The 27,461-nt window shown below is 40.8% G+C and overlaps 1 protein-coding gene across 2 annotated transcripts in view; it reads right to left on the bottom strand.

Moving 5' to 3' along the window:
- The window catches only part of LOC310943050 (ephrin type-A receptor 6-like), a gene marked incomplete at both ends in the record, with an annotated part of 165,300 nt that extends 138,606 nt beyond the window's left edge, over positions 1-26,694 (bottom strand). For both annotated transcript variants that reach the window (XM_083908546.1, XM_083908547.1), the window contains 2 exons: positions 18,266-18,330; positions 26,616-26,694. In XM_083908546.1, coding sequence (XP_083764672.1) covers positions 18,266-18,330; positions 26,616-26,694 — 144 coding nt within the window. The remainder of the gene's footprint in view (positions 1-18,265; positions 18,331-26,615) is intronic.
- Between the last annotated feature and the right edge of the window lie 767 nt (positions 26,695-27,461).

Raw genomic sequence — 27,461 nt, 5'->3', positions numbered from 1 at the left:
CTTGTCTCTCTCAATTTATCTCCAAACCGTTTGAACCTGAGCTGTCCCTGGAATATGCCCGCTTCTAATCCTGTCCATCATGGTCAAGCTTGCATCACACGCAGGTGAAAAATGTGTTAGAGTACCAAGAACTGCACTGCTCCCTTGCATGCCTAAAAAAACTACATTATATTTGGTCAAAGCTCTATGACAGAGATGTAAATCCTGTATAACTGTCATATCATGGACAATTTACGGGAAAAATATGCTACATCAGCAGCTTTAAAACCCACAAACAACTAAAACTATTCCTGCAGGATAAACACAGTTGAACCTCGTCTCCATTCCCCATGTCCTCCTCTGTCTCATTGCCTAAGCGGTGACATGTCACTCCCCTCCACACATGCTGACTCGGTCTCATATGAGCTGACACAGACCAGAGACCTTTCTTTCTTTCTTTCTTTTTATTTTTTTTTTACCCCAACAGCTCAGACAAACTGTGCGTGGGAGAAAGAGCTCGTCGTTTTACATATCTATTTTTTGCCAGAGAGAGGCAACGCCGTCTGGAATGTCAATGCATGGCTCAGCTGCCTCCGACTGAAGTGAGATCACAGCGATGGCTGCACACAGTGTTTCAACCCCCCACCCCCCCCACCCCACTCACCCTCAGCTAAGATAAGTCCAGGTGAGTCAGGTAGCATCCACACACACACACCAGTGTTATTTTTCATCGATGACAAATGAAAAACGAGACGTTGAAGATATAATAATAAAGTTGTGATGACATCTACCGACACTTTCGAGAACCAATCAGAAGAAGGGAATAAGAAGAAGAGATCCAATCAGACTAATCCCTTTGTGAGGTACAGAGGTTAGGATGATCTACCCAGATTTTAACATGCAGGAGGACACACAAGAAAAGAGGCATAAACAACGGCATTACACTCCTAGAAATAAGGGTTCCAAAAGGGTCCTTCTACAAGGGCTGAGGTTCTACCTGGAAGGGTTTTTCAAGGGTTCTTGGTAACACTAATGGTTCCAGTAATAACCAATTTGAACCAGAGAACCCTTTAAAACCCCCTTTCCTGAATAAAGGGTTTTAAAAGGGTTCTTTGGTGGAACCCTCCAAATGGGTTCTAGATGGAACCTTTATAAAAAAGGTTCTACCTGGAGCCAAAAAGGGTTCTCCTATGAGGACAACCCAAAGAACCTTATATGGATCTACTTAGCCCTTCTAAGAAAGTAGGAAGAAACAGAAGAGATGACCTAATGGTGAAATTTTACGTACGATGTTACGTAAGACAAAACCCTTTGTAAACCAATCGAAAATTAACACTGGCACACACACACTTGTAGTAAAATTAGAGCACTCCTTACCAACATATCTTTTAAAAAAACTTTTCTGTGTATTTATCTTCACATCAACACTAACCACTGTCAACTTTTGCCGAACACTGGGGGCCACTGACAAAGACAACTGTGGCATTTTAAATTGCACAAAAGGTCACGGCTCTCTCGTTCTCCATCATATCTTTATCTCAGTTCCCCCATTCATTTACCTTCAAGTCGACTTTATTGCTCCGACAGACTCTGAAAAACTGTTTTGTATTGATTGATGTCCAGTAATGTGGAGCTTCCATCCAGTAATATTGAAGGCACATACAGGAACCCGCAAAGTCAATTAAATGTGATTCTCAAAGCAAAGAGAAGAGAGACCAAAATGACACTTTACAGTAAAAGTTATGCTGTTTCTTACTTTCTTTTTACGCCAATATGCTCTTTTATAAACACATTTATATAACTTTAATATATATATAAAAGGCTTTTAGTGTAAATTGATCCCCACTAACAGTTCCATAGAGTGCACATGAAGGCAGGTATGTGAAGCACAGATATGGTAAAACCAACAGTGAGATATAGATATAGTCTAGAGATATATAGGGCACGATGGACGTCAAAAGAGTCACAAGACAGTGAGTGTGTTTACATGGCATTAGGAAAAAAACTAAACAATTGTTCTTCCAACTAAAAGAGGAAACGCATTAGTCCGAGATCAAATTTCCTCAAAGTCAGCAAATAAAGCTATTACTGCATGTATACATTCAGTCGAATCAAAGTAGGACACAAGCTGGCCTGGAAACTCAGTTGCCACAGTTACCACACCTTGGCTTAAATGACCAAATAACAAAAAATAAACCAGTACACAAATTCATGCTGGTGCACTTTCACGACTGCCGAGAAGACCAGATTTATGTCGACTGTGCCTGGAAATATACTTAGTGCAGGACAAAGCCAACAAGGGTTAAAATGAAGGAGGTGATTGTTGACCTCTATAGCCATGTTTCCATCATTGCATAGTTCAGTTTGGTACAGTACGGTATGTTTGGAACAGTAAAGCCCTCGGACAGGCTTGCCTTACTTGGTAGGCGCAGTGTGCACTCAGGGTTCGTACACTTTTTTTTAGCAATAGTCTTCCATGACTTTTTAATGACTTCTCCATAACCTTTCATTGACTTTCCAAGACCGAAAATCGGTGCCATCCCACAGTCTTACATGAATGTCCATTTGTTTTGACTGCAAATCTTTGTTAAGACTTTCGTCAAATAAAAAAACATATGCTGTTTGTTGTGACACGTCGTTCATTATCGGTATTTTTGCACATCCGTGGTCTGCGTCTTTCAGTAGCCAAAGTTTAAAGCTCTCCTTAAAAAGCCACTCTGTTGTAACTTTCTTTCATACTTATTGATTTGAATTATTATTTGAGTAATGCTTTAAGTAATGGTTAAAAGAGGGGAAGTGGTTGTAGTCTGTTAGGGCTTTTTTGTTGTTCACGTTTTGGTTCACGCCTGCAGTATACACTTGCAGCCACTGTGTGGCATCATTTGCATGTGAATTGGCGTCTCCTCTTTTTTTTACCTCTGAGTAAGAACACCCCGGAAGTGTGTTGCCTTGTGTTTTTAGCTTCTCCGTTAGCTGACGAATCCAAAACTTTTCTAGGTTTTTCATGACCGTACGAACCCTGTGCACTGTGATCAATGGCCACGCCAGCAAGATACGTAACGCGCCCAATCAGCTGATTGTCGTGGGTCTACCTCCACCCGTACCGTACTAGCCGATTACTCTTGCACACCGAGGGAAGGGTGCCAAAAATGGAACAGAGGGGGTTATTTTGTTACTATTCCTAATGGAAGGGCACAAAAATACAACCCGTTCTGTACGGAACCAAACCGATCCACTCAGTGGAAACACGCCATATATATGCGTCAGGCAGATTGGTGTACCATTTGATTAGTCGAATAACAAAAATCACATGAGATACAATATGCATCAAATATATATATGGGGATTTATATGCGATATCAAACAGACTTTGACATTTAAATGAAGACTCATATTACAGCTCAGCTAACAGTTGATGCCCATTAGCGTTGTAAAACATTGCAGAGCTACTTCCAGGATGCACAGCATTTTTAATCCCAGGTTTTGTCTTCTGGGTTTTTACGTTAGTGTATGCTGCCGTCTCTCTCCCACGTCTGCCTGTCGGCCCCCGCCTCGTCTTTCTGGTAACACTAGGAGACATCTTCCCCCTTTAGCAAAGCCATATGACTCCAATCTGTAATGCTTAAACAAGCCTGACTGGAAATGAGTGCAGACAGTGCGGGATTGCCCGGCCTGCTCGATCAATTAGGATATCAGGATAGGATTAGAGAGAGCAGCGAAGAGACCCGAGAAAGTGTGCGGTGAGGCGCAGCTTTCAGCATCCTTTCGAATTTGTATAAAATGTTAAGTGCATTTTAGAAAGCTTGCCAGACAAAACATTCATCTGCAGTGAAACCATATCCCCGTAGTAGGCACCATCCACTGACCTCAGACGCCCCCCACCCCCACCCACCGTCTCAACTAGGATTTAGATTGAAGTTACACCCGCGAGGTGAGGAAAAATAACACGATGTTTGCCTCTATGTTCCCTCTGTGTCAGCTCGTAGAAGAGACAAAGAGGATAAACAGCGGAGCTCCAGGGGGGTGAATCTCAGCCAAGTGACCCTGTCCCTGCTCTATGACAGCTCCAACTCCACTTCTTTGAAGGAGATGAAGAGAAATTAACAGCACCACAAACGGCATGCTAGCTTCTCAGTGGTTTCGGTAATGTTTCCCCACAATGGCGCTTTACAACATTAGAAATATTATGCAGATTAATACGATATTTGTATTATGAGTTTCATGCACATTGGCCATTAGAGTCAGCTTGTAAATTTAACCAGGCACATACTAGACGCTGATTGTGTAAATCCGTGCCCTCTAATCTGATAGTTTGTTGACTTTCATTCAGTAATTTATCAGAAGGTTATGAATGGGCTTTAAATGACTTGGAGGCAAATTATATTAGAAGAGAGGAGTCCATCATCATGGGGGACTGAGTAAATTGACACCGCAAGGTTTTTTTTTTGTGTGCTGCAGCTCTGCAATTAATCTTTCGCGCAAGCATTTTGCAAATCATGTAAACTCTACTCTCTAAGAAGAAACAGGCTCCGATTATCAAAAGTCAACTGGTTTCCTGATCGTAAAAAACTATGAGTAGCCACATGCTATGAATATGGATGTGAACTATTTGAACTCACTGAAAAGCGTTTGACTTTTATTGTGCGGTACTCCCTTCAATTTTCAGCATGACAGGAAACATAACCTTCTTCTTCAGCCGCAACAATGGACCGACACAGCAGCAGCAGCAGCGAGTGCAAAGACTGAAATCTACGGGTTGCAAGAGATGGATTGTGGTCATCTTTACTGTGTGAACTCCAACTGAGACGAGACGGTGAGTGACAGAGAAGGCCAGGAGGAGGGAAGTATAACACATCATGGGACTATTATGTCTGAGAATGAAAAGGGACACTTGGGGCCGCATCATACGCCCAACGCGACGCAGCACAAGTGTAAAGCGAATGTCATTTTTCCATCACACAAAATTGTTTTTTTTTTCTTTAAAAATGGATTTGGATACACTGTTTTCTCTCAGTGTCCTGCTAAAATTAACATTCTCATGATAATAATCTATATTTCTCAGTCACATAACACTGAATGCATACTCCACAATCAGGGACACATAATTATACACTAGAGTGATAAAATGTGTACGTGAAAGTAGAGCTGAAACGATGAATCGATTATTAATCGATGACCAAATGAATCGCCAACTATTTTGATAATCGATAATCGGTTTGAAGCTTTTTTCATGATTAAAACAAGATTTCTTATAGCTTCTTAAATGTGAATATTTTTTTTAAGTTTCTTTGCTCCACATAACAAAAAATTCATTAAAACTGAATCATTTTGGTTTGTGAACAAAATAAGACATTCGAGAAAATCATAATTTCCAGCTTTCACAAATACCGATCAATGTTTTTTAATATTTTCTGACACTTCATGGACCAAACGATTCATCGACAGATTCATCGATTATGAAAATAATCGTTAGTTGCAGCTCTACGTGAAAGTAGTCCGCGAGCAGACGTGTAGCTAATTCAAAATAGCCCAAAGTGAAATTACATATGCAAGAAACCAAGAAAGTTAAATATTGAAACGATTTCAATGCTGCTATTAGGTGACAACTGCACTGAAAGAAGCCAAAAAAAATTCCAGCGAGTTACTTGCAAAAGCAGCAGAAAAAGGAAAAGCTGTATAAACAACACAACATCCACAGGGACTGCAGCCAGACAGACCGAAAAAAAAACACCAATATGCTGTAGTTGATGCTTCTCTCTTTTGTACAATACTAATTTCTTAACCGTCGTGTCTGAATTCAAACCCAGACTCTCTCCGTCTCACTGCATGAACACCGAGCCGAATGGGACGACGCGACGCAGCGCGGGAAGAGCGAGTTCTCGCTGCACTGACAGTAGAGGTGAATGCACACGTCCCAGCTGAGAGACCCATCATCATTTCAGCATTTAGTGCTAAGCAAAAAAACCCAGCCAGCACCTTCACTGGCCGCCATGCAACATGGCAGGTGCAGTTTTGTTTTAGGAGACTGGCAGTGAGTACGCGTTAAATCAAATAGCTTCTCTTCTCAATCCTCACCTTTTTTTTTTTTTGCTCGTCCTCCTTCTTGTCCTAAATCTCTTGCTTAAGGCTGTGGTCCGGTGAGCAAGAATTGGTTACATCTATGGATGAGACTGCAGATTGTAACAGATACCTATAACAGGTTTATTCTACTCATCTATTTGATATACTTATACAAACATATACGTTCTGCTAATAAATCCTCCTTAAAGTTGGACCCCTTAAACCAGCACTACAGTGTGTGATGTCATATTTACTTTACTGGCTACAGAAATGTCTGAAATGTGATTTCACAAAGTGCTGCGCCCCATTGCTCATGCAGAGTTTTGAGCACTCTCCTGGCTGCGCTCACTGATCACACAGGTGACATCTCTATAAGTCTGTGAGGGTTCAGTGCGTGGGCCTGGGCCAAAATATCACATTTTCCAGCCTGTGCTTCCTGCACTCATGTAAGTCCTTCCAAAATGAGTGGGTGTAAAAATAGTCTCAGCTGCTCCCATGGCAGACTTAATAGCACACGGCAAAAAAAAGTTAACAGGAAAATCATCATGTTTTTTTTTTTTTCATTTCATTGTTTCATTTTGATTTGCTCCTCTCACACTTTCCCCTCATAAGGCTTATGAGGTAAAAGACCAAAGGGAATGCAAAGATATGGAAATAGAGTGACTCAGAATGTTCCAAATGCAACATTTCCGTCATTAAGTCGTGTGCCAAACATTAACAAATGACTCTAATCTGCATTGCCCTCTTGTACTTGTGCTGCTGATAAGGCATTTTCCATTCTCGCTTGTTACTTCAGTGAGTGCATCAATCAGACGCAGCGCAAAATGTCAACTTTGCTTTGATCAATCTCTCTTTGGAACCTTTTCTTTTTCCATTTCTGTCAGGTTGCATTTTCATCAATGGCTGTTCTGAACAGCTCACCGACACGTCCGCATCCAAAACAATAAAACAAGTGTCGACACATTTTTGTCGTTGTTTTGACATCGAATACACTAAAGCTATACCGGTACGGATATGCTGCGGTTACATCTCAGTCCGTGTGCTCGTGGGTGCATCTTCCCCTGGTTTTGTGTATCTGACCACCGAGAGTGTGACAAATGGATGTGTCAAAGCTTGATGGAGCACTGCGATTGCACTGCTAGGCACAAAGCTATTACGAAACTATATAGACAGCTCCAAAGAAAAATCCTGTTTCAATCAACCGCACATAATCTGGGAGACAAAGAAAGATGTTCTCCCGCTGATAGAACGAGTCAGGGCACCTTCGTCGAGAGAGTTCATTTTCTCACACGGAATTTAAATACCTTAGTGCCTTGAAATCAGATTTGTGTACATTTTATTCATCCCACTTAAACATGTTATCTGAGGCATAGACGAGTCATAAAGCACTTTTGTACACAGCTTCTTCACTGACAATAAATAAAAGAATGTTTGTGGTTCACGACTCATCAAAGTTTAAAGCTCATTATTTCAGAAGATGTCACTGTAATAATGGGGCTTTAACCTTTTTTCATAGCGTTTTTTTGCTCAGTGGTAGAGAGGGGCATCTTCCACCCGGAAGGTCACCGTGTCCCTGGACAAGACACTTAACCCAAAGTCGCTCATGATGGCTGTACCAGTGTGTGAAAGGGAAAGCGTGAAGGGAGTGAATTGGTAAAAACTGTAAATAACTATATATATTATAAATGGTAAAAAAATGTCCAATCGATCACCAGCAGCATAACAATCAGCTATTTGCGGGATGGGGCAGGGCTATATGCAATAACCTCACATCATTAGCTGGCAATAAGAGAACACAAACACCCCTTTTTGGTATTTTGGTATTAAACCAGATACAAAGGGAACGCCTGCAGACCTAAATTAAGCTATTTGCCGTCTTTGCAAAAGCGCTAAATTACTCTAAAGCGACTAGCCTGGGCGAGCATTTGAAAATCCACCATCCTGCTGAGCACGCCACCTCAAAAACTGGGAGCTGACGTCTCCCATGTGACTTTTCTTCAGTGGTCGTTTCAGCACCACAGCGACACTAACCAGCTCCCTCTGCTCTGGCTCGGTTCACCTTTCAGCGTGTCAGACTGAGCGCTGTCCATGGTTCTGATCGCTTCCCCTTCAACTACTAAATATCATACATCAACGGGGGGGTTGCTAAAACTGAATCCTCGGAGGCAGACCATTAAATTAGCAAGATTAGAGTGACAAAAATGGACTCAGCCAATTGCAGATACCAGATAGATCCAAACCCTATTTGCTTCCTCATCACATAATTCAGCGATTTTCACCTAACTGTATTTCCACAGTTTTGTTGGAACAGAAAACAAACAAACAAACAAACAAACAAAAACAACACATACAACTACATTTTCTCCATTGAAATTCACAAAAGTGGCTGCTAATGGTGCATTTGGCAAGTTTAAATGCACTCATTTGTAGTGTGTAATTTAGCATGATTATGCTCACAAAGCTTGTTTGACACAAAAGACAGAGATTTTAGCAACATATTCAAAAGAAGAAGAAAAATCAAAATGCTCAGGATCGCTCAAAACCGATGCTGTAATTACCTCCATGTATCTCACTGAGGCTATCCAGGTGTTTGTCTTCATGGTGTGAACCTGGGTCTACAATAATCACGCTGCTGGCACTGCAATAAATCCATCGCACGAAAAAAGTGCAGAGTTGAGCTTCGGGTTTGGAATATGGCTACATGCATCAGTGTCACAGTAATATATTTTTCTGATGCAAGTCAAGTGAAACAGACAGGAGTAAACAGCCTACTGGAGATAAAGTACTGTGACCTTGGGCAGGCTCCCTCTAACTGGGCCATCGCGCTGTTCTCCAGGTGTGTGTAATTGTGTGTGTGAGAGAGAGGAGGGTGGGGGGAAAGAGTGAGAGAGAAGGAGAATGTAGCACTCTCTTCACCTTTCATTATCCTTCCTTTCTGTCCGTCTCCTTTATGCATTTAGAGGTTGCTTTTATATATTTTCAAGTTTCTTTCTTCTTTCCAGGTATATGGGGAGGATGCAGTAAACTGATCAACCGATCATTTCATCAGACAACATTTAGCACTCTAAATACAAAACCATTAAATAATAAAACACACATTGCAGCATGTTTCACTTAAAGCGGACCCAGACCGGAAGTTCCAATTAACGCTGTTGTTTAGTGTGTATCTGCGTCATTACCTTGTTTACGAAGCCCTGAAGGTTCAAAACAAACAGTTCAGCCACTGCTGAGAACGCTGTGTTTTATTGTAATCTCGGGCTCAGCGAGATCTCTGAAAAAACCCGGTCCGGTTACGTAAACAGCGGTTCTCCAGAACAGCAGATCCTCCTGCTCCGGGCACTAGTCTGGGTACATCCGGTTGCGTACATTGAACCGCAGGATTTGCTGAATATGTCACTTCCGGGTATTGGCCAATCACAAGACAGTTTGGAAGCCTCTATGCTGGCTGGCCAATCACAACACAGTCTGTCTTCTGGGTGTGAGAGTTGAGTCTGAAATATCGCGACTGGGGAACAGCGTCAGAAAAGGAGAGATTTCTATTGGCTAGTTTACATCAACTAGGAGGTTTTTGACCATAAAAACAAGTTAATGTATGTAAGTAGACCTCCATAACTAACATGTATGTGCAACAGGACCACTCTATGTGAGCTTTAAACATGTGCTATATATAGTTCTGTGCTCAATTGAACTCTATTCTGCTAAATATCACTGCATTCATCACAGGGGATATTCAGTGGCAGGAAAACAAAAAAACAATTGCGTGCAAAGTTGCAAAAACAATAACCTTACATATGATACTGAGACGAATAAAGCCACTCTCCTCAGCACACTCAGAATACTGATGCCTCATTGATATCGAGTGCTTTCTTAGGACTGAGCTTTTCCTTTTATTCATCTGTGTCTGTACTGCTTTATCCTCCACATGAGGTGTCGCTCCAACCGATCCCAGCTGACGAGGATAGGTCGCCAGTCCTTTTATTTATTTATTTATTTTTGCACAGTTACCAAGCTTGTTCAGCAAATGTAACCACAAAACCACGTTTTTCTTTCATTTTGCGCTCTTTGTTTAGAAAGTTGTACTCTTAAGTATTCTTTATTGAGACTGAACTGTTGACCTGTTTTCTTATTTGACACATATTGTTTCCACAGAGATTTCACTCCAGGTGAAAAAAGAAACATCTCTATTTTGTCTAAACTCTTGCAGCAACCGACATACTCTGCTCTTCCTCCTCGGTTGCCAATAGTTCCCATATTCATGTATTCAGCTCCTGTGTTCAGCTCGGCCCTAATAACCTCCTCACTCTCCTCTCCTTCTATTCCCTCCTCTCCTTTTTTTTCTTCTTCAAATTGCACCCATCCAGTCAAATACATCCCTGCTGCTCTTTCTGTCTTTCTTTGCTGCATTTCTCACATGGTGAGGGGTTAGCCCCCCAAAAAGCTGTCAGGATATGTTCTGCTGTCAGTGAGATGCCCGAGTGGGAGCGCATTAGATATCAGCCTCGGTGTGTCCCTGACAAGAAACAAGCCAATTAAGGAATCCCCCCGGCACTGCTTAAGCCCGGTTATGGCAGAGGTCCCTGCGATGAACACTGGTGTGCTAAATCATCATACCTTTTTTATATTAGAGCCTCCGTGGGGAGAAGTTGAGTGATTCCGGATTATTCCTCCTTTTTTTTTTTTATCCTTCCTTGCAGCGCTGCCGGCCATCACTCAGAAGCACACCTTAGTTTATCTGAGCCGTATGAAGGGCACTTGACATAGAAATGTTCCTCTCATAATATTCTATCTGTTGATCTGTTTTACCGTCAGGGCTAATAGTATTAGGGATGGACGAAGAGCTTCGAGATAGGCCTTAGGTCATGCAGTTGAGATCCATTACTATGGTTAAATATTGCTATAGAAAGATTAAAGATTAGTATCTGTCAGAGGAGAAGCTTGAGAAGTTGTGCAATAAGGATGTGTCTTTGTATGTTATTTAAAGGTGCCATATGTAAGAATGTGGCCAAAAACGGTTACTACATTCAAATTCAAAACGCCGAGGTCTTTTAGGTTTCGTTTTCCGACGTAACTGGCAACCCCGTGGTTGCTCGGCAGCTGAGACTCTACTGACTGCAACGATTGGTAGACGGCGGTAGGTGGCGCCACACGCCAAAACATGATTTCAAAACATAAACATGATTTGCAGTCTGCAAAATATTTTTTTTTTTAATGTAAATATTTTGGCTGTACTGTTGTTGTTCAGTTTGTTATATGAACATTATTCTTGAGTCACTGTGACATATTAGGAGTATTTTATGGCCAGTTGCTTTAGATTTATTACATAATGCACCTTTAATTCATTTACACTCTCATGCTATATCCATGGTATCATACAGTATCTCCTTTCATGTCTTCTTTTGTTCTTTTTTCTCTCTCTGCCAACCTCTATCCTCCGAACCAAACCTTACAGTAACTCTTAAAACCTTCTTTTTTTTTCAAAATCTGAAAGACCAATTTCGTTGGTGGAGACTTTATGTCCATTTGCGGCTGCCTGTGATGACAGTTGTTTGTTTAGTAGAAAATTGTGGGTATTATCAAGTGCATTTTCACACAATAACACAGCGGGATGCTAAAAGCTGTGCAAGCAAAGCTGGATGCGTAAGAGCGTCTTTTAAACGGATGATATTGATACTTAATTGAACGCTACAACTCCTTACTTTGAGGATATAACTGGCACTTCTTTATTTTTGCCTAATTTGATCTAATGTCAGTTTCTAAAAATGCAAATATTTACAAACAGACAGTGGAATACAGGAGGGAAAATAACAGAATTTTCAGTGGATCTTATGCAGCAGCAGATTAATATACAAGTACAGCACTAGCGAGCACTTTCTGCTGAGGTTGCAGTATTCAGTGCTGCGATACACTTTTTAATTGTGGTATTGAATCTCAATTTCAAAATCCAAATGACAACCTTTATCATTTCCACATCACATGAGACAGTGAGTTTCCAGTGGCAACAACAACAACCCAATCTATCCAGATTTGCTCCAACTAACACCTGCACACACCTCTGCACTCAAGTGTTTTTACTCGGAAAATGTCTTGCTGTGGCGCTGGGTACCAAGGCTGCACAGCGTCATATTTAACTGAGCAGTTAAATGAGCAAACTGCTGTGTTTGTTTATCCACCCCCAGTAGACATAACTCGGTTGCTTGGGATCCCTGACAATAGATCATAATAGGATTATTCCTTCCTTCTGTGAGAGTCAACTGTCATTCCTTGTCATCAGCGCTGCTTATGCTCACTTTCCATTTTAATATCAACGACTGAACTGCGAAAAGACGACATTAGGGTACTCTTAAAGCCTTAAAGCTGTTTCGTGTAATTTTTTTTATAAATAAAGCCTCGTTCCCTTTGCCTCCTCCTCACTGCTACCACCCACCAGTGGGGAAGTGACTCATGCATATTTCAGCAGCGTGTCTGCCCGTTCTGAGTGGAGCTTGTTGTGGTTTACATGCAGACGCCAAATCAAGCCTCTTTTCCGTCTCCTCGCTCCGTGTGTCTCTTTTTCTTTTTTTTTGTTATTCCGCCCCTCTGACGCCCTGCTCTTCATCGCTATTCGGCATTTTCAGAACATTGCGAGAAAGACTAAGAATATAGACGCACGTCTTCCTCTCATGGAGACAACACTTTGACACGTACCCATAGTGCACGCACGTGCACGCGCGCACCGGTTTGCACAGCTATTCTCCTTAGGACATTTGGACAGCCTGAACAAAGTATTATTAACCATAACCTTACTCATACTATTACCTACCAATCTCAGCTGGCGGGGTCACACACTGGACAGATCACCAGCCCATAACAAGGCCACATATAGAGACAAACAACAACTCACTCTCACACTCACACCTCCGGTCAAATTAGAGTGTGTCCAATTTACCTAATCCCCATATTGCATGTTTTGTGGACTGTGGAAGGAAAGCGGAAAACCTGGAGAAAAGGCCCTTGTTCTGACTTGGGTTTCGCACCTGGGTCGTCTTGGTGCAAAGGCAAGAGTGCTAACCAATATACCAACCGTGTGATCCCTAGGCCACTTCTCTGTAGTTTATTAAGATATTTATATTAAGATGTTTGTACAAGTGCATGCACACATATACTCACACAAACACATGGATGGAATACTTGTTTTCCTATTTTGCACATTTGAAGCATAACAATAATATGAATATTAATAATATTATTTTTTGTTCCTAGTTTCCAAACCTATTTTCTGCAACATAAACAGTGTATTTTTATTTTATTTTATATTTTTTTTAATACAGCCTTAGACCACATAATTCTGTTTTCTTCAACAATCTCTAAAACGGTAGACGTATAGGTGTGATTGCCAGTCTGGGTAATCTATACAGTAATGTATTCTTGATCTGTAATGAGCACACACACTTATGTGTGATTATCACAGTTAATTATTATAATTACAGGGAAAACTACTGGGTGAGATTGAGACACTTTAATTAATTCATTAATTGTACCAGGTCTTCCCCACCCCCCATAATGCATGTCCGTGTAGGTGCACATTCAGGGCATCCCCGGCACAGTGGAAAGCTGTACACAGTTGTGTGAACATTGTGATTGTACATCTTTGTTGTGCTCACTGTTTAGTGCATGATGATTTCAAAATAAAAATTGACCTGAAGAAATCATGTCAGAAAGGCGGCTGCTGCGTTTCTTAATGAAACTCTCGAAGGTTTCACTCATTTGTTCAAATAGGAAAATAATTAATCTCCATGTATATAAGGCTTATTTTAAGGACTTTGACCCTACAGTCATCCCAAGATGATGACGATGTTGTGTGTTCAAGTATGTTCCAAGTGTTAACTGTTTTGTGGGGACATTATGGGACAAAAAGCAAGTCTCCATAACACAAATTATTACATTTTATGGTGAAGATATGTGAGGTTAGGATTAAGCTACACCTCAAGGGGGAGTGCGATTTTGCCCTTATAATCAACCCTCAAAATGCAGTGAGCATTGATGCGGGCTTAAAAGGAAGTGGAAGGTGAAATAACCCATTACCCATGATGCTTTGCAAATTCAGCATAATACAATTTGTTGTAATATATCTTCGCAAATAAGCATGTTACAATGTCGAAATTTGTTGGAATGTGTTGGTTTGATGTACATCCAAAGGACCGTTGAGCTTTGGACACCAATGTCAGAAAATAACTGACGATTTATGAAAGCAGCTAGCTAACTAGCTAGCTAGCGGCTACTTGCCGAGTGCTTCGAGAGAATATGCCCTTCATGTAGAGCAGGAGTTCTCAAAGTTTTGATACCTGAGGGCCAATTTAGGAACCCAACATTGGACTGAGGGCCACCAAAGGAAAACTTCTTGGTCTGTATCCAGTAACGTCCAATAAACATTCAACAAGCTTAGTAGCTCCTGGATTAAAACTATCTACTGTAATTCATTGCGGGCCGCCATAAATGTTTCAGCAGGCCGCCATTGGCTCGCGGGCCTCACTTTGAGAACCAATGATGTAGAGCTACAAGACGAGCAAAACTCTCTCGAAGCACTCAGCAAATAGCCGCTAGCTAGCTAGCTAGCTAGCTCCGCTACACCTGAAAAACAAACACAGCCAAGACAACAGCTGGATCCTCCAGCATTTTTCCTGAATGAAAATAGTAGTACGCTCCACTGTTAGAATCGTCAACATGTGGCGTAAGTTAGCACGTTCGTTGCGTTCACTGCGCTAATTTGCATATAGTGGTGTTCCAATTCCATAGGGAAGCCACTTCCCTCAATGAGGGGAATTTACGGTTGAGGGCAGTCCAAACCAAGTGGAAATTTTAAGGGGGAGAAATGGTCTCCAGGAAATTAAGAAATGGCCATGTGTGTGTGTTGGATGGGGGAATATAAATGAGACATCCGAGGTAGACGTACAGAAAAAAAAAGTCACTTCAGCTTATTCTTTACACTTAAACACATCGTGTAGCCTACATACGTTCAGTTTCAGTGTGACCTCCCATGGGTATCTGGTGTCCTGCCACAGTCGGTGATGCGATGCCGGCAGACCACAGAGTGTTCTTGCGGTTCACCTTCTCCTTCTCCTCTCCGACCGCTCACCTTCCTCGCGTTACAAGAGTCGTTTACTTGCTTTGCGATAAAAAGTCATCCATAAATAAACGCCCCCCTCCAATTTCAATTCTCCCCAATTCACAATCTCTATTTGATTTTACACGACCAGCTATATTCCTCCCAAACGTCATGATGAAGTAGTTACTGCATAATGGTATCATTTTAAGGGTCTGAATCGTGCCGGACTGACAGACCGCAGTTTATATCCAGAACTAGAACTGCTATAACTCTGATAATTCAGCCACACGATATATGCTGCTGTATTGGCCTGATACCAGGCTGTGTCTAATATGGTGGGGATTGACTTCCTCTTGCCGGGCTCCCTGGTAGTGAGGAGGGTTTAAACTATTTTACCTCCCAAGATCTTCACACCTTCCCTCAGGCTCTCTCACCTCAATGCCTTAAATATTAATGGTAAATCGGAGGATAGTGGATGAGTGAGGAGGGAGAGGGCTGACAGCTTAATCACGGAGGCAGCAGCCACCCTCTCTCCTCATCCTAAACGCTGTGGGCGGCTGTCACCACGACCTACATGATGTAATCACCTCCATAATACTGATATGGGCCACAAAGGGCCTTGCAGAGGGGAGGATGAGAGAGGGACATAGACAGAGGGAGAGGGAGGACCTCAGGGATCTTCCAGCTGAGGATCATTTAAAGTTGAAACACTGCGAAACTTAAAAAAAAAAAAGAAAAGAAAAAAAGTTTACCATCACAGCTAAATAATTGTTGCGTTTTCTGGTCCATATTATATTACAGTCAGTATTTATCTTATGAAAAAATGATATAATATTCTGATATATTATGTCATAAAAGGCCAAATCCACGTTGCCTTTATCCTATGTTTATCTTTTCAATTTTTAATATTTTCAATAAAATGACTACTCAGTTTTTGTATTATGTATTGTATTGTATTATGACTCCAGTTCCAGTGATATATACATATATATATATATATATATATGTGTTTATGTATACACACAAATATATATACATATATATACACACATATGTATATAAATATAAATATATATATATACATAAATATACACACATACATGTATATATATATACATATATATATATAAACACATACCTATATATTTGTATATATACACATACATATATACATACATATATATATATATATCTATAAATATATATATATATATATATATATATATATACATAAATATACACACATACATGTATATATATATACATATATACATATATATATGCATACATACATATATGTATATATATATATATACATATATATATGCATACATACATATATGTATATATATATACATATATATATATACACATATATATATGCATACATACATATATACACACATATATATATGCATACATACATATATACAGTACATACATATATATATATATAAATATATATAATGTAGACGAATTGATTATACATCCTTGATTTTGCAAAAAAAAGTCACATTTTAAAACCCCTTTTTCTTGTTGTTTTTGAATGTATGTATATTTATGATTCAATTATAGCAGTAGCACGGTATGTCGCGGTGCATCACTTTCTAGACCTATAAATGTACAGAGTGTTATTGTCTTAGTCACTTTGAATTAAATACTGAAAAGAAATATATTTTTTCCCTCCCTGACAGACATCATAGACACAAAATAAATATAAATAAACACTGCCATGACAGGCTTACAGCTTATACTGTTAGGTGAGAATATAACTACTACAACTACAAATGTACCTCATTAGATGAAGAATTGAAAACAACAGCTCATACTAGACATCCAAGCCAGAGCTTGCGTTTACATATTGAAGTGGAAGCTTACTACAGAAATGAAAAAGAGCGACTTTTATTCTTTTAGGCTCAACATTGTTCCCTGATGGCCCTGGAAAAGAGATGGGTGAGTGGCAGAGTCCTCCGTTTGTAACAATATGCTGTCACGCGATCAGAGGTCACTAATTATTACCCAGTGGACTTCGAGTGGGTTTTTTTGCGAACTTGACCGTCGCAACTCAAGGGAAGAATTCTTGCCTTTGCTGTTGCCGCGCACATCAGGAGGACATTTTAAATCAAACCTCCAGGTATTCTGACAGGACGAAGATCAAAACATGAATGCTTGTGATGTGAGGACATTGCAGTTTGTTGTCAGCACATCTATATTTTATGACGCCAATATGCCTCGGTTTGGCACTCGCTGCTGTTTCGCAGATTTTTCAGCTAGACAGAATACTGGAGCTGGAGGCACTTACTGCCAGAACAAAATGAAAATACCCCTTTTGGGATGCTGACTGACAAAAATACGGCATAAGGTACAGCTCATGCAACCATCGTCTATCTGGGAACTGATAAAGAGCTGGAGATAAAAATGGAGGCTTGAACATAAAGTCTTTGCGACCTGAGATTTTTTTTTCAAATTTAGCTTTTCTATGGTCGCCTGAAGATGGAGAACTGGAGGAAAGGCAGATTGGAAATCATCAGGGCCAATTAAAATGAATACTCGTTATAACATATTTAGATTCATAACCAAGTGCCTATTCATCGAAATGCTATGTTGATGCTTTAAATATTAAATTCAGATTAATAAGTACTTGGAGTAACATTTATAAAGTGGGTGAACTTAAAGGTGCATTATGTAATAAATCTAAAGCAACTGGCCATAAAATCCTCCTAATATGTCACAGAGACTCAGGAATAATGTTCATATAACAAACTGAACTCACCAAGAACAACAGTACAGACAAAATATTTGCATTAAAAAAAATATTTTGCAGACTGCAAATCATGTTTATGTTTTGAAATTATGTTTTGGCATGTGGCGCCACCTAACAATCTTTGCAGTCAGTAGAGTCTCAGCTGCAGAGCAACCACAGGTATATTGAATTTGAATGTTGTAACCGTTTTTGGCCACATTCTTACATATGGCACCTTTAAAGACCAATGCTCCACTTTCCTGTTTTCCCAATGTGCACAAACAACTGTAACTCGTATTTGACCTATTAACATCCATATAATCAATCTCATTGATCCTGCCGCTGCCACACAACAAGACCAAAACGCTTCATGATCGGAAAAAAGGAATCGCCCCTCTTACCCCGTTTATGGGATACGTCTTCCATCCAAGCTCTCCGAGCACAGACGTCGTGTCCAGCAGCACAACTGTGAAAATGAGAAAGGGAGGAGAGAGGCAAAACGCGGCCATTAGCAATCTGTCAGCGCACAAAAGCCTCCAATTTTCACACGAGAAATTGAAATATCAGTCACAAACATGTTCATTTAGACATTTTTATATTAGCAGGAACGAGTTTCTCGGATGAATATGTATGAGTGTGGGCGGGGCGCAACAGTGAGCGCAACAGTTTCGCCTCTTGTGACACAATTTCGGGCGACTGATGGATCGTCGTCAGATTGCCGTCAACGGTCCATTCCCTCACCTGCTGCTGCCACAAACACAGTTTTGCTTCGGTTTTCGCTCACAACAACGTGTCTGCTGTGAGCGTTACTGAGATATAATCAGGGATAATTCCGCATTCGTGACTATTAATTACTGTAAATTACATCTTTGGTATTGCCTTTCCCCTGGGGTTTAATATGCAGTTATTTTAATTCGGGGGTATTTAAATTGGTATAATTGATCCATGTGGAAAGCAACGCAATTTTACCCAGGAAAATGTTGTCACCTTTGACGGCTTGGAAGTGGAGGACAATATATTCGGAGAGAAATTGTGACCAGTGATTTATAGCGACAAGAAGCAGATCGGCTTCCCGGATTTACCTCCACCGTGTTGCCAGAATAACATCACTAAATTAAAAGCGTCAATTTCCTCGCCAATATAGGAGAACACGTAGCAGACGCGGCCATAAAACATACCCAGAACCCGTTCATTCGCCGTGTCAAATTCACCCTGTGAGTGTGTGCAAGAACAACAACAACAAGACAACGTCTCTCACCTACAGTACACACTACAGTACTGTACATCTTCATGAATCAGAAGAAAACAACTGGCATTTGGGGAGCGGGCCCTGGCTGACAGGAAAAAACAACTCCAGACTTACGAGACTCGTCTGAAGTCGGTGCTTTCTCACGCTATTAATCATTATTAATCCCTTTACAGTCGGTTATGCCGAGAATCACGCGTGTGTTTATTACCGACAGTGATTATACTCTTTTCTACTTGGATAATGATCAAGTTTTAAGTACCAGTCAGTCAAGAATGTCGACTCACGAGTCCTGTAAAGTGGTCTTTGGGGGGCTTATTATACCAACGCACATCTTTATCAGTGACAATATTTCCTGACTAAATTTGCACTAACATCATTGCTCTGAGACAGCTAGTTAACCCTTTAAGGTACGCACCACGAAAAAAGCAAAAGGAAAAATAATTTCTTTGCATTTTTTTTAATTTGATTTACTTATGATAAAAATAACGACAATCAATATACATATATATATACATATTTTTTTTTTTTTATTAGACCTATAGTATTTCAGATACAGGCCTTTACCAAACGGTTGAGATGTCTGTTCATAATAAACCTGGTTTGCATAATTCATAAAGTACAACATTCAGAACAAGTCACATTTAGTGTTAGTGAGTTCAGCTTGAAGCATTTTTCAATGAGATATAGTGACTTAAAGTGTGGTCGACCAAATGGTTGAGTAGTACCTTAAAGGGTTAAGGAGGTGGGTTTTTAATTTTAATTTTGTGATATTACAATTTGCAAATAGAATACGACTGACTATGTTTATGTGAATGTGCAGTACTTTGGCAAGATCAAGGCAAGCAGGAAAGGGGAAAAAGTGATAGTTATTTTTGCAACTGGCCATAAAATCCTCCTTATATGTCACAGAGACTCAGGAATAATGTTCATATAACAAACTGAACTCACCAACAACAACAGTACAGCCAAAATATTTGCATTAAAAAAAATATTTTGCAGACTGCAAATCATGTTTTGGCATGTGGCGCCACCTACCGCCGTCTACCAATCATTGCAGTCGGTAGAGTCTCAGCTGCCGAGCAACCACGGGTTGCCAGTTACGTCTGAGCTACAATGGCGGAGAAAACGACACCTAAAAGTCCTCTGTATTTTGAATTTCAACGTAGTAACCGTTTTTGGCCACATTCTTACATACGGCGCCTGGTACGCAACACACTTCAGAAAACTGAACGCAACACCTGTTTCGGATCAAGCCAAAACGCTGTCTCACAACATCCAGTGTTGAGAAGACTATACAGGGAATGAAATATCTATGTTGTCACAGTTAACAAACGGCGGCAAAGCATGCAGGTTGATTGCTTAGCAGACAAATGCATATAGCTACACGAGACAACCCCCTATTTATTCTGAGGCTCTGTATGTCTGTACAGGTAAGGCGCTGTGTAACAAATGCATTATCCTCTAACACAATAGTCGTACGAAACAAATCTTTTTCACACCAGTCGAAGCTAAAAATCTACCCCGCGGATAGACCTATGGAAGAATAATATCTGAGGACTGAACTGCAACTGCCACATGTCTACGGAAAGCACCGGGGAAACATAAAGAGTTTATTGTGCTCATAAATACGTGGCTGATCACTATCATATAAACGGTGAACATATCACTCATCTGATAATGGATGAGGTGTAACAAAAAATAAAGGACTGTTCATACTGATTGTAACAGCATTTTTGAATACAAACCAATATCACATAGCAAATCACCAAAAAAACTTACACACTGCAGCTTTAATATTATACAAAAGAGGAATCCCTCTTCAGCCGTTGTCTCACTTAAGTTTTGTGGAACTTAAGTGCACATGTAAGAAGACAAAAGTGTGGGAACTACTTGGGTAGAAGAAGATGTATTTATAAAAATAATAATAATAATGGCCACTGCATTAAGACTTCACTGTAAACGGTTTACAAGGAACCTTCCGTATTAAACGCACAAAGCACCTCGTAGCACATTTTGCGTTACATCAATCTGAAAAAAGCAGATTGGTCTTTTGATTGACCGTACTGTCACACACAAAGAATGACTCACAGTTGACCTTTTCATCTTCCAATCCTGTCCTCTCATCCAGGTTATAGCTTGTGTGTGTGTGTGTGTGTGTGTGTTTTTTTTTTCACGTTGACTGGTTTTGGATCGAGTCCAGTTCTCCATGTGTTCGCTCTTTCCTGCCCAGTGATGGGTCTATGCCACATCTGTGGCCAGCGCCAGGCTGAAGGACGGAGCTGGCAACAGCCAATAGTGTTAATGGACACCTTTAGGCTACTGTGAGCAGCAGCTGAGCAGCGCAGCCCCTACAGACCGCGCAGACACTGACAGTTGTTGAGCAGTTGTTGTTGCACACCTCACTTTGGCCACAGATACAGAGCAGTTGACGCGCGGCGACGATGGACTGCGGGCGTGGAGGTATCCCGCAGAAAAAACACGATGACATTGGACCAAAACTTTCCGCTACAAACTTCACAGGAGTTGTGGAAAAAACGGTCTGCTCGAGAGGAAAACGTGCGACGAGGTGACGGAATCAACCCCCGACCCGCAAGAGGTGTTTCCTTATTTGTGTGAACAGCTTCGAAATGAAACACCTCTGGTCGCCTGACATTGGATTACACTTGTTAGTAGTGTGATCTGACACCTGCGGCAAGGGACAAGATGCCAAAAACTTGAGCTTGGATGGAGTATTTTATTGCAGTATACATGTGTACATATAAGCATACTTTTCGTGTACGTGCACTTTCTCTTGTATGTACTGTACCTTTTTGGTGTACGTACATCGTGTACCAACGTACACTAAAACTGCCTGAACAGGATACATATCCATCCATCCTCCCTTTCTTTGTTTTCTCCCTCTATCCCTCCATTAAGTCATCTTTCAGCAAGGCACCCACAGACCCTGCCTGGAGCTGAGGCTCCTCTGGGACTTCCACTGGTTAGATATAAATAGAACATGAGCTGGCCAACTCATAAATATATGGAGCACCAGAAGACATTTCTTGTCTGGCCTGCAGCCCTCGTAGGCCACAAAAACAGCCCCGAAAATAACTACAGCGCTAACAACAGACCCAGTGGCAGTCACATCCACTGTTACTGCATGTACATTTCAATTTGGAGCAGTGCAAGTATTCAGACGACGGGGGGGGGGGGGGGCACGTGCGAGCGCCTTGTTTAAGTATGTAAACCTATAAACCCGTAACCGACAACTGTGTTAAATAGCTAGTGTGGCTCATGGCATGCCGAGTTTAGGTTCGCCTTCAATTAATAAAAATGATGAAGCTTTTAAAAGAGTGAGCGTATTCTAAGCCTGGTTGTGACATTTAAAAGTTTGGCAAAGGTAATGAGTCTTCATATGACCCCTGAGTCATAGTATAACCTGTTTTTAAAGTACAATTAAAAATGTCTATAAATAACAAGCACAGCGTGTCTACACCACTATATCCTCCACGTGAGCGTCACGGGAGGCTGGAGCCAATCCAGGCGGAAGGCGGGTGCGAAGCAGGACAGGTCGACAGTCCATCATCCGCAGTCCTTGTAAAACAGGATCAGTCTGGAGACGCTTGAGTATGTTGTAATATTTTATCTCTCTCTAACCAAGACTCATATAAGTACAAACACCTTTGAAGTGCAAGGTTAATTCTTACGGAGCACCCGGAGTGACATGAGGGAATAAAAAAAAGACCAAAAAAAAAAAACTGATGGAAAAAAAAAATGAAATCATGAGTTTGAAAGTTTAGGATTGAAATGGGTTGAAAAAAAATGTGTAATTTTTTTTCATAATTTTCTTGAAATCTCTTTGAAATTCGAGATTTCAAAAAAGTTTTTTTTCAGCATTTTTTGGAAACTAGAGATCGCAACTTTCAAACTTGAGATTTCAAAAAATGACAAATAAAGTTGACAAAAAAAATGTTTTCATAATTTTTTGGAAACTAGAGATCTTGACTTTAAAACTCAAGATCTCGACTTTCAAACTCGAGATTTCAAAAAATGACAAATAAATTGACAAAAAAAAAATGTTCATAATTTTTTGGGAAACTCCAGATCTCGACTTTCAAACTTGAGATTTCAAAAAATTACAAATAAAGTGGACAAAAAAAATTCATTTCATCATTTTTTGGAAACTCGAAATCTTGACTTTCAAACTCGAGATTTCAAAAAATGACCAAAAAATAGACAATTTTTTTTTTTTTCATCATTTTTTGGAAACTCAAGATGTTGAGTTTGAAAATCGAGATCTCGAGTTTGAAATTTCAAGGTTTTTTTTGTCTTTTTTTTTCCTCATGACAATATAATATAATAAAACATAGACTTGTGGATGCTGATGAGTGTTTAAGTGACGGCTGTGAACAGCACCGGGCTCACAGCAGATGAGGGGATGATACGCCATGACATTATCAACAGCAGAGACAGTCAGACGAGCATGACAGGGTGTTTAGCACATCTCCTCACTCCGCCAAGATCAAACTGTCGACGACATCATTAACACCAGATTAGATTTGATATAGGTTTTAAGTGTTTTAAATGAGAGATTAGTGATCTGAACTCATGCCAATAGCAGCACGTCAAGTGTCTGACGTCACCTCGATAAATGATATCACAACAGGTGCTTTGATTCTGCGCTCAAACACAAAACACTAAACTAAATGATACTTTATAGTACAGTTATGGTCAATTCAACTGCAACTGACTCGTAAGACATTTTTGTGAACAAACGGATACTTTCTTTCTCCATTTAGTAAAAACTTCCCGATAGTTAGCAGCTCTCCCACACAACAACGCTGGCTGTTTTCAAAGTGTGCCATTACTTTTTTAAGTGCATTTACTATGCAGGAAAGCTTTTACATGCACAGTAAACACGGCAGTGATCATCTTGATACCTTTTTGGTTGTTTTCATAGTTTTTTTTTTTTACACATGGGACAATTTGTAATTTGGACAAAACAAATGAAAACACCTGTGTGGGCTGCTGTGTAAATGACCTGGCTTCAACTAAGTTAAAGATGTCAGCAAATCTGCTCTCATAACAAACTGACAAAAACCCCCAAGGGGACGCTTTTGAATGCAACACCAGCACAGCTCTCTCGCTCTCTCTCTTCTGTTTTGTTTTTCTTTACCAAAGCTAATTCATATAAATGACATTTCAAAATTAAACAGTTTCCCCCCCCTCGAGGCATAAAAATGAATTGTGAGGGGTTTGTTTGGCTGAAGAGTCAACTATTAAACGGATGTTGTTCAGCAGTAGATCATAAAGTTCAGGAAGCAGAGACTCAGATGGGCGAAATATGCGTCTTGAATGTAAAGTAAAGTATTTTGAAGTTTCTAATTCAATACAAACACAGTCATAGTGGAAACCAATAACTGTAAATATACACAATGTACGAGATTGTGAGTCAAACGTGCAGAGTTAATTTTCTTATGGTGACTGGCTGGGATTTGCTGGGTGATTGATTTTCTTTGACAGCACGCTGCTGCTTAATATCTCCTCCATCTGCAGCAGTGACCGTGTTATCAGCACTCTGTGGGTGGCACCAGCCAGATCACACAATGTAATCAGCCATCCTCAAAAATCAGCGCAGAGATGATTTTCCATGATGACTTTTTTTTTTAAGTCTTTAGTCAGCTCATGCGGCAGTTCTGCTTTCAAAGACCCAGCAGTGTGTCAGTCAGAGCGATGCGTTACACCGAATACATTAATATAACGTAAAATAAGCGTTGTCATTTGATTCACTTTTCAAGTTTGGAATGCAAGGATTTCATTCTCGGAGAGAACAATCCGAGCGATGTCAGAAGCGGCGGAACAAAGACATCCCCGGGTTTGCTGCTGGGTCTGAGCAATCGTCTGCTCAGGAAAATGACAAAAGGTTCCAAAGATCCGGTTAGCAAAATGGAATTTGTGAACGTTCATTATCACAAACATTGCCTTTTCAACAGGGGGTCGGAAATGATGAACAAAAAGTAGAGAATATGGGAGATGCACTGATGGGGAGTGCAAGTTGGAAGAGAGAGAGAAGAAGCGAAAGGTGATTGTTTATTTTTTGTCATTGTTCTCCTAATAGCTGTCTTTGTGTGTGTGAAATCCCCAATTTTGGAGCTCTATTTGTCCAAATCAAACGACCCAAAATGTCCCCAAAGTAACAGTGTCAGGTTTTGTCCCCAGCTTAAATAGTGTATACTGTAGCTGAGCAGAAAAACACAAGAGCACGTTTTCTTTGCCACGGTCACAACGCAGCTTGGATTTTAGCAGAAAGGTCAACAAAGAAAGTTCATTTTAATATTCTCATATGCCAGATCTTTCTAACCTAACCTAACCTAGTCTTCATATCTGTGTTATTGTCAGTTTAGCTGATCTTATTAAGGACTACTGCGTTTGTGCCGCTCAGGTCCCAGACCAGTCACAAAGAGCAGACCTCGGTTCAATCGTTCAATCCGTGGCCGAGAGAAAAACACAGAGTGAGGCCGTTATGTAGCAGCTGTCGAGGAGCACGGGGAGTCGCATTACTCTCATCGAACTAAGAGAACAATAAAACATTACCAAGACGTTGGGAGAGAGAAGCTGATCCTTTTCAGTTCCACCGGTGCAAATCAATAAGACTATTTTAAAGTTCACTGATGCTCAAGCTGTGTACGTGCATGAGGAATACACTCAGAAAGGTATGTATATATGCAAAGGGATGATGTAAAGTGTTGTGTCCTGTGTGCACACACACGCTTGTTCACACTATACCAACATCACAGGTGTCGCAGCACACGTGCGATCCCCACACGGCGTCAGTGAATCGGTTCATCTTTTGGCACGTAAAAACTTTGTGCATATCAAAAAACACACGCGTGAGAGTCTGATCTCACACTTTCACAAAACTGTCGCTCCACATTTGGATTCAGTATTCGGCTGCTATTCTCTCAGTGTGTGTGTGTGAAAATGTAATTAAAGATGTCTTAGATTTGTCACTTTCACAGTTCATTTCCATTTAAAAAAAAAAATTTTTTTTCTCACTCACTCTTTTTTTCACCCCTTTTTCTATTGTCTATGAATTTTTGTCTGACACAATCCAATAAAGTCTATTGGGGGGAAAACTTCAATTTTGTGCCAAATTAGTTCCATGGACCATATTATATATATATTATAAGGATTATAAAGCCATTTTCATTTTTAAACAACATCATAATCAATTATTATTATTATTATTATAAGTCAACAATCCAAATCCCTTCCTATACTGCTTTTCAAATACAACAAAGACGATTGACATATCACACTTGTCACGTTTGGCACACTATACGCGCGTTGGATGGTCAGTATTGCGCGTTGCACCTTTTATCCTGCAGTGATTTGCTCTCAGTTTATCATCGGACTCCACTCTAACACTAACACGGAGACACACATTAACACACATTTAACACACGTTACTGAATAATCTCGAGTGGGTCATCGATGTGCGTGCGTTCCCTTCGCCTCACCTTGGTTGCACTGGCTCAAGCGAGTGAGGACAATTCCGAGAAAGAGTGACACAAGGAAGAATCTCTTCCCACAACTCATGTCTCCTGCAACATCCATCACCGGGGGGACGAATTCTGGCCGAGAGGAGAGTAGTCGGAAAAAAAAGCGGTCCTTACTGGTCCCGATCCTTACATATGGTCCTGGTCAAAGAGAACTGCCGGATGACGGAACAAGAGATCCATCCTTCACCTGGCGACAGCGGCGGCGGCGGCGGCGGCAGCGACGACGCGGCACAGACGGGTTGTGTGGATAAAGTCGCGGAGATGTATTTGAGGTACTTTTGTCTCCTAAACAACTTCAGAGATCGCCCGCCCTCCAAAAAACTGACTTCAGTCACCCTTTATTACATTGTTTCAAAGAGACAACTCGTCAATGTCGGTGCGTCTCCGTTGCGCACGGGTTATAAACAGATCACCGCTGTTGGCGCAGAGGACGCGCCGCCGGACTGCCAGATGTCTGTCTGTCTGTCTGTCTGTCGGTCGGTCTGTCTCCAAACAGGTCCGCTACGAGACGTGAGCACGCGAAGAGAGAAATGACGCGGATGCAGCGGAGGAGGCAGCTGGAGCGGCGGCTACACTGGGAGACTGCGCGCATCTGTGCAGGATGCTCGGCACTAGAGGGGGTTAGCTGACAAGGCAAAGGTGTGTGTGTGTGTGACTGCCTGTGTGTGTGTGTATTATCTCCTGGTTCAAGCACAGGGTTTTCCAAATTTTCCACAGTAACCTTAAAATAAATAGAAAATAGCTCCATCTACTGTCCCTTAATACAGGATTTTGACCTCATCCACTTCAATGCGTTTACATGCA

This window comes from Microchirus variegatus, assembly GCF_963457635.1.
Source record: "Microchirus variegatus genome assembly, chromosome: 22".
Taxonomy (NCBI): Eukaryota; Metazoa; Chordata; class Actinopteri; order Pleuronectiformes; family Soleidae; genus Microchirus; species Microchirus variegatus.
The sequence above is the reverse complement of the archived record's forward strand: the minus strand, read 5'-3'. Positions and strand labels throughout refer to the sequence as shown.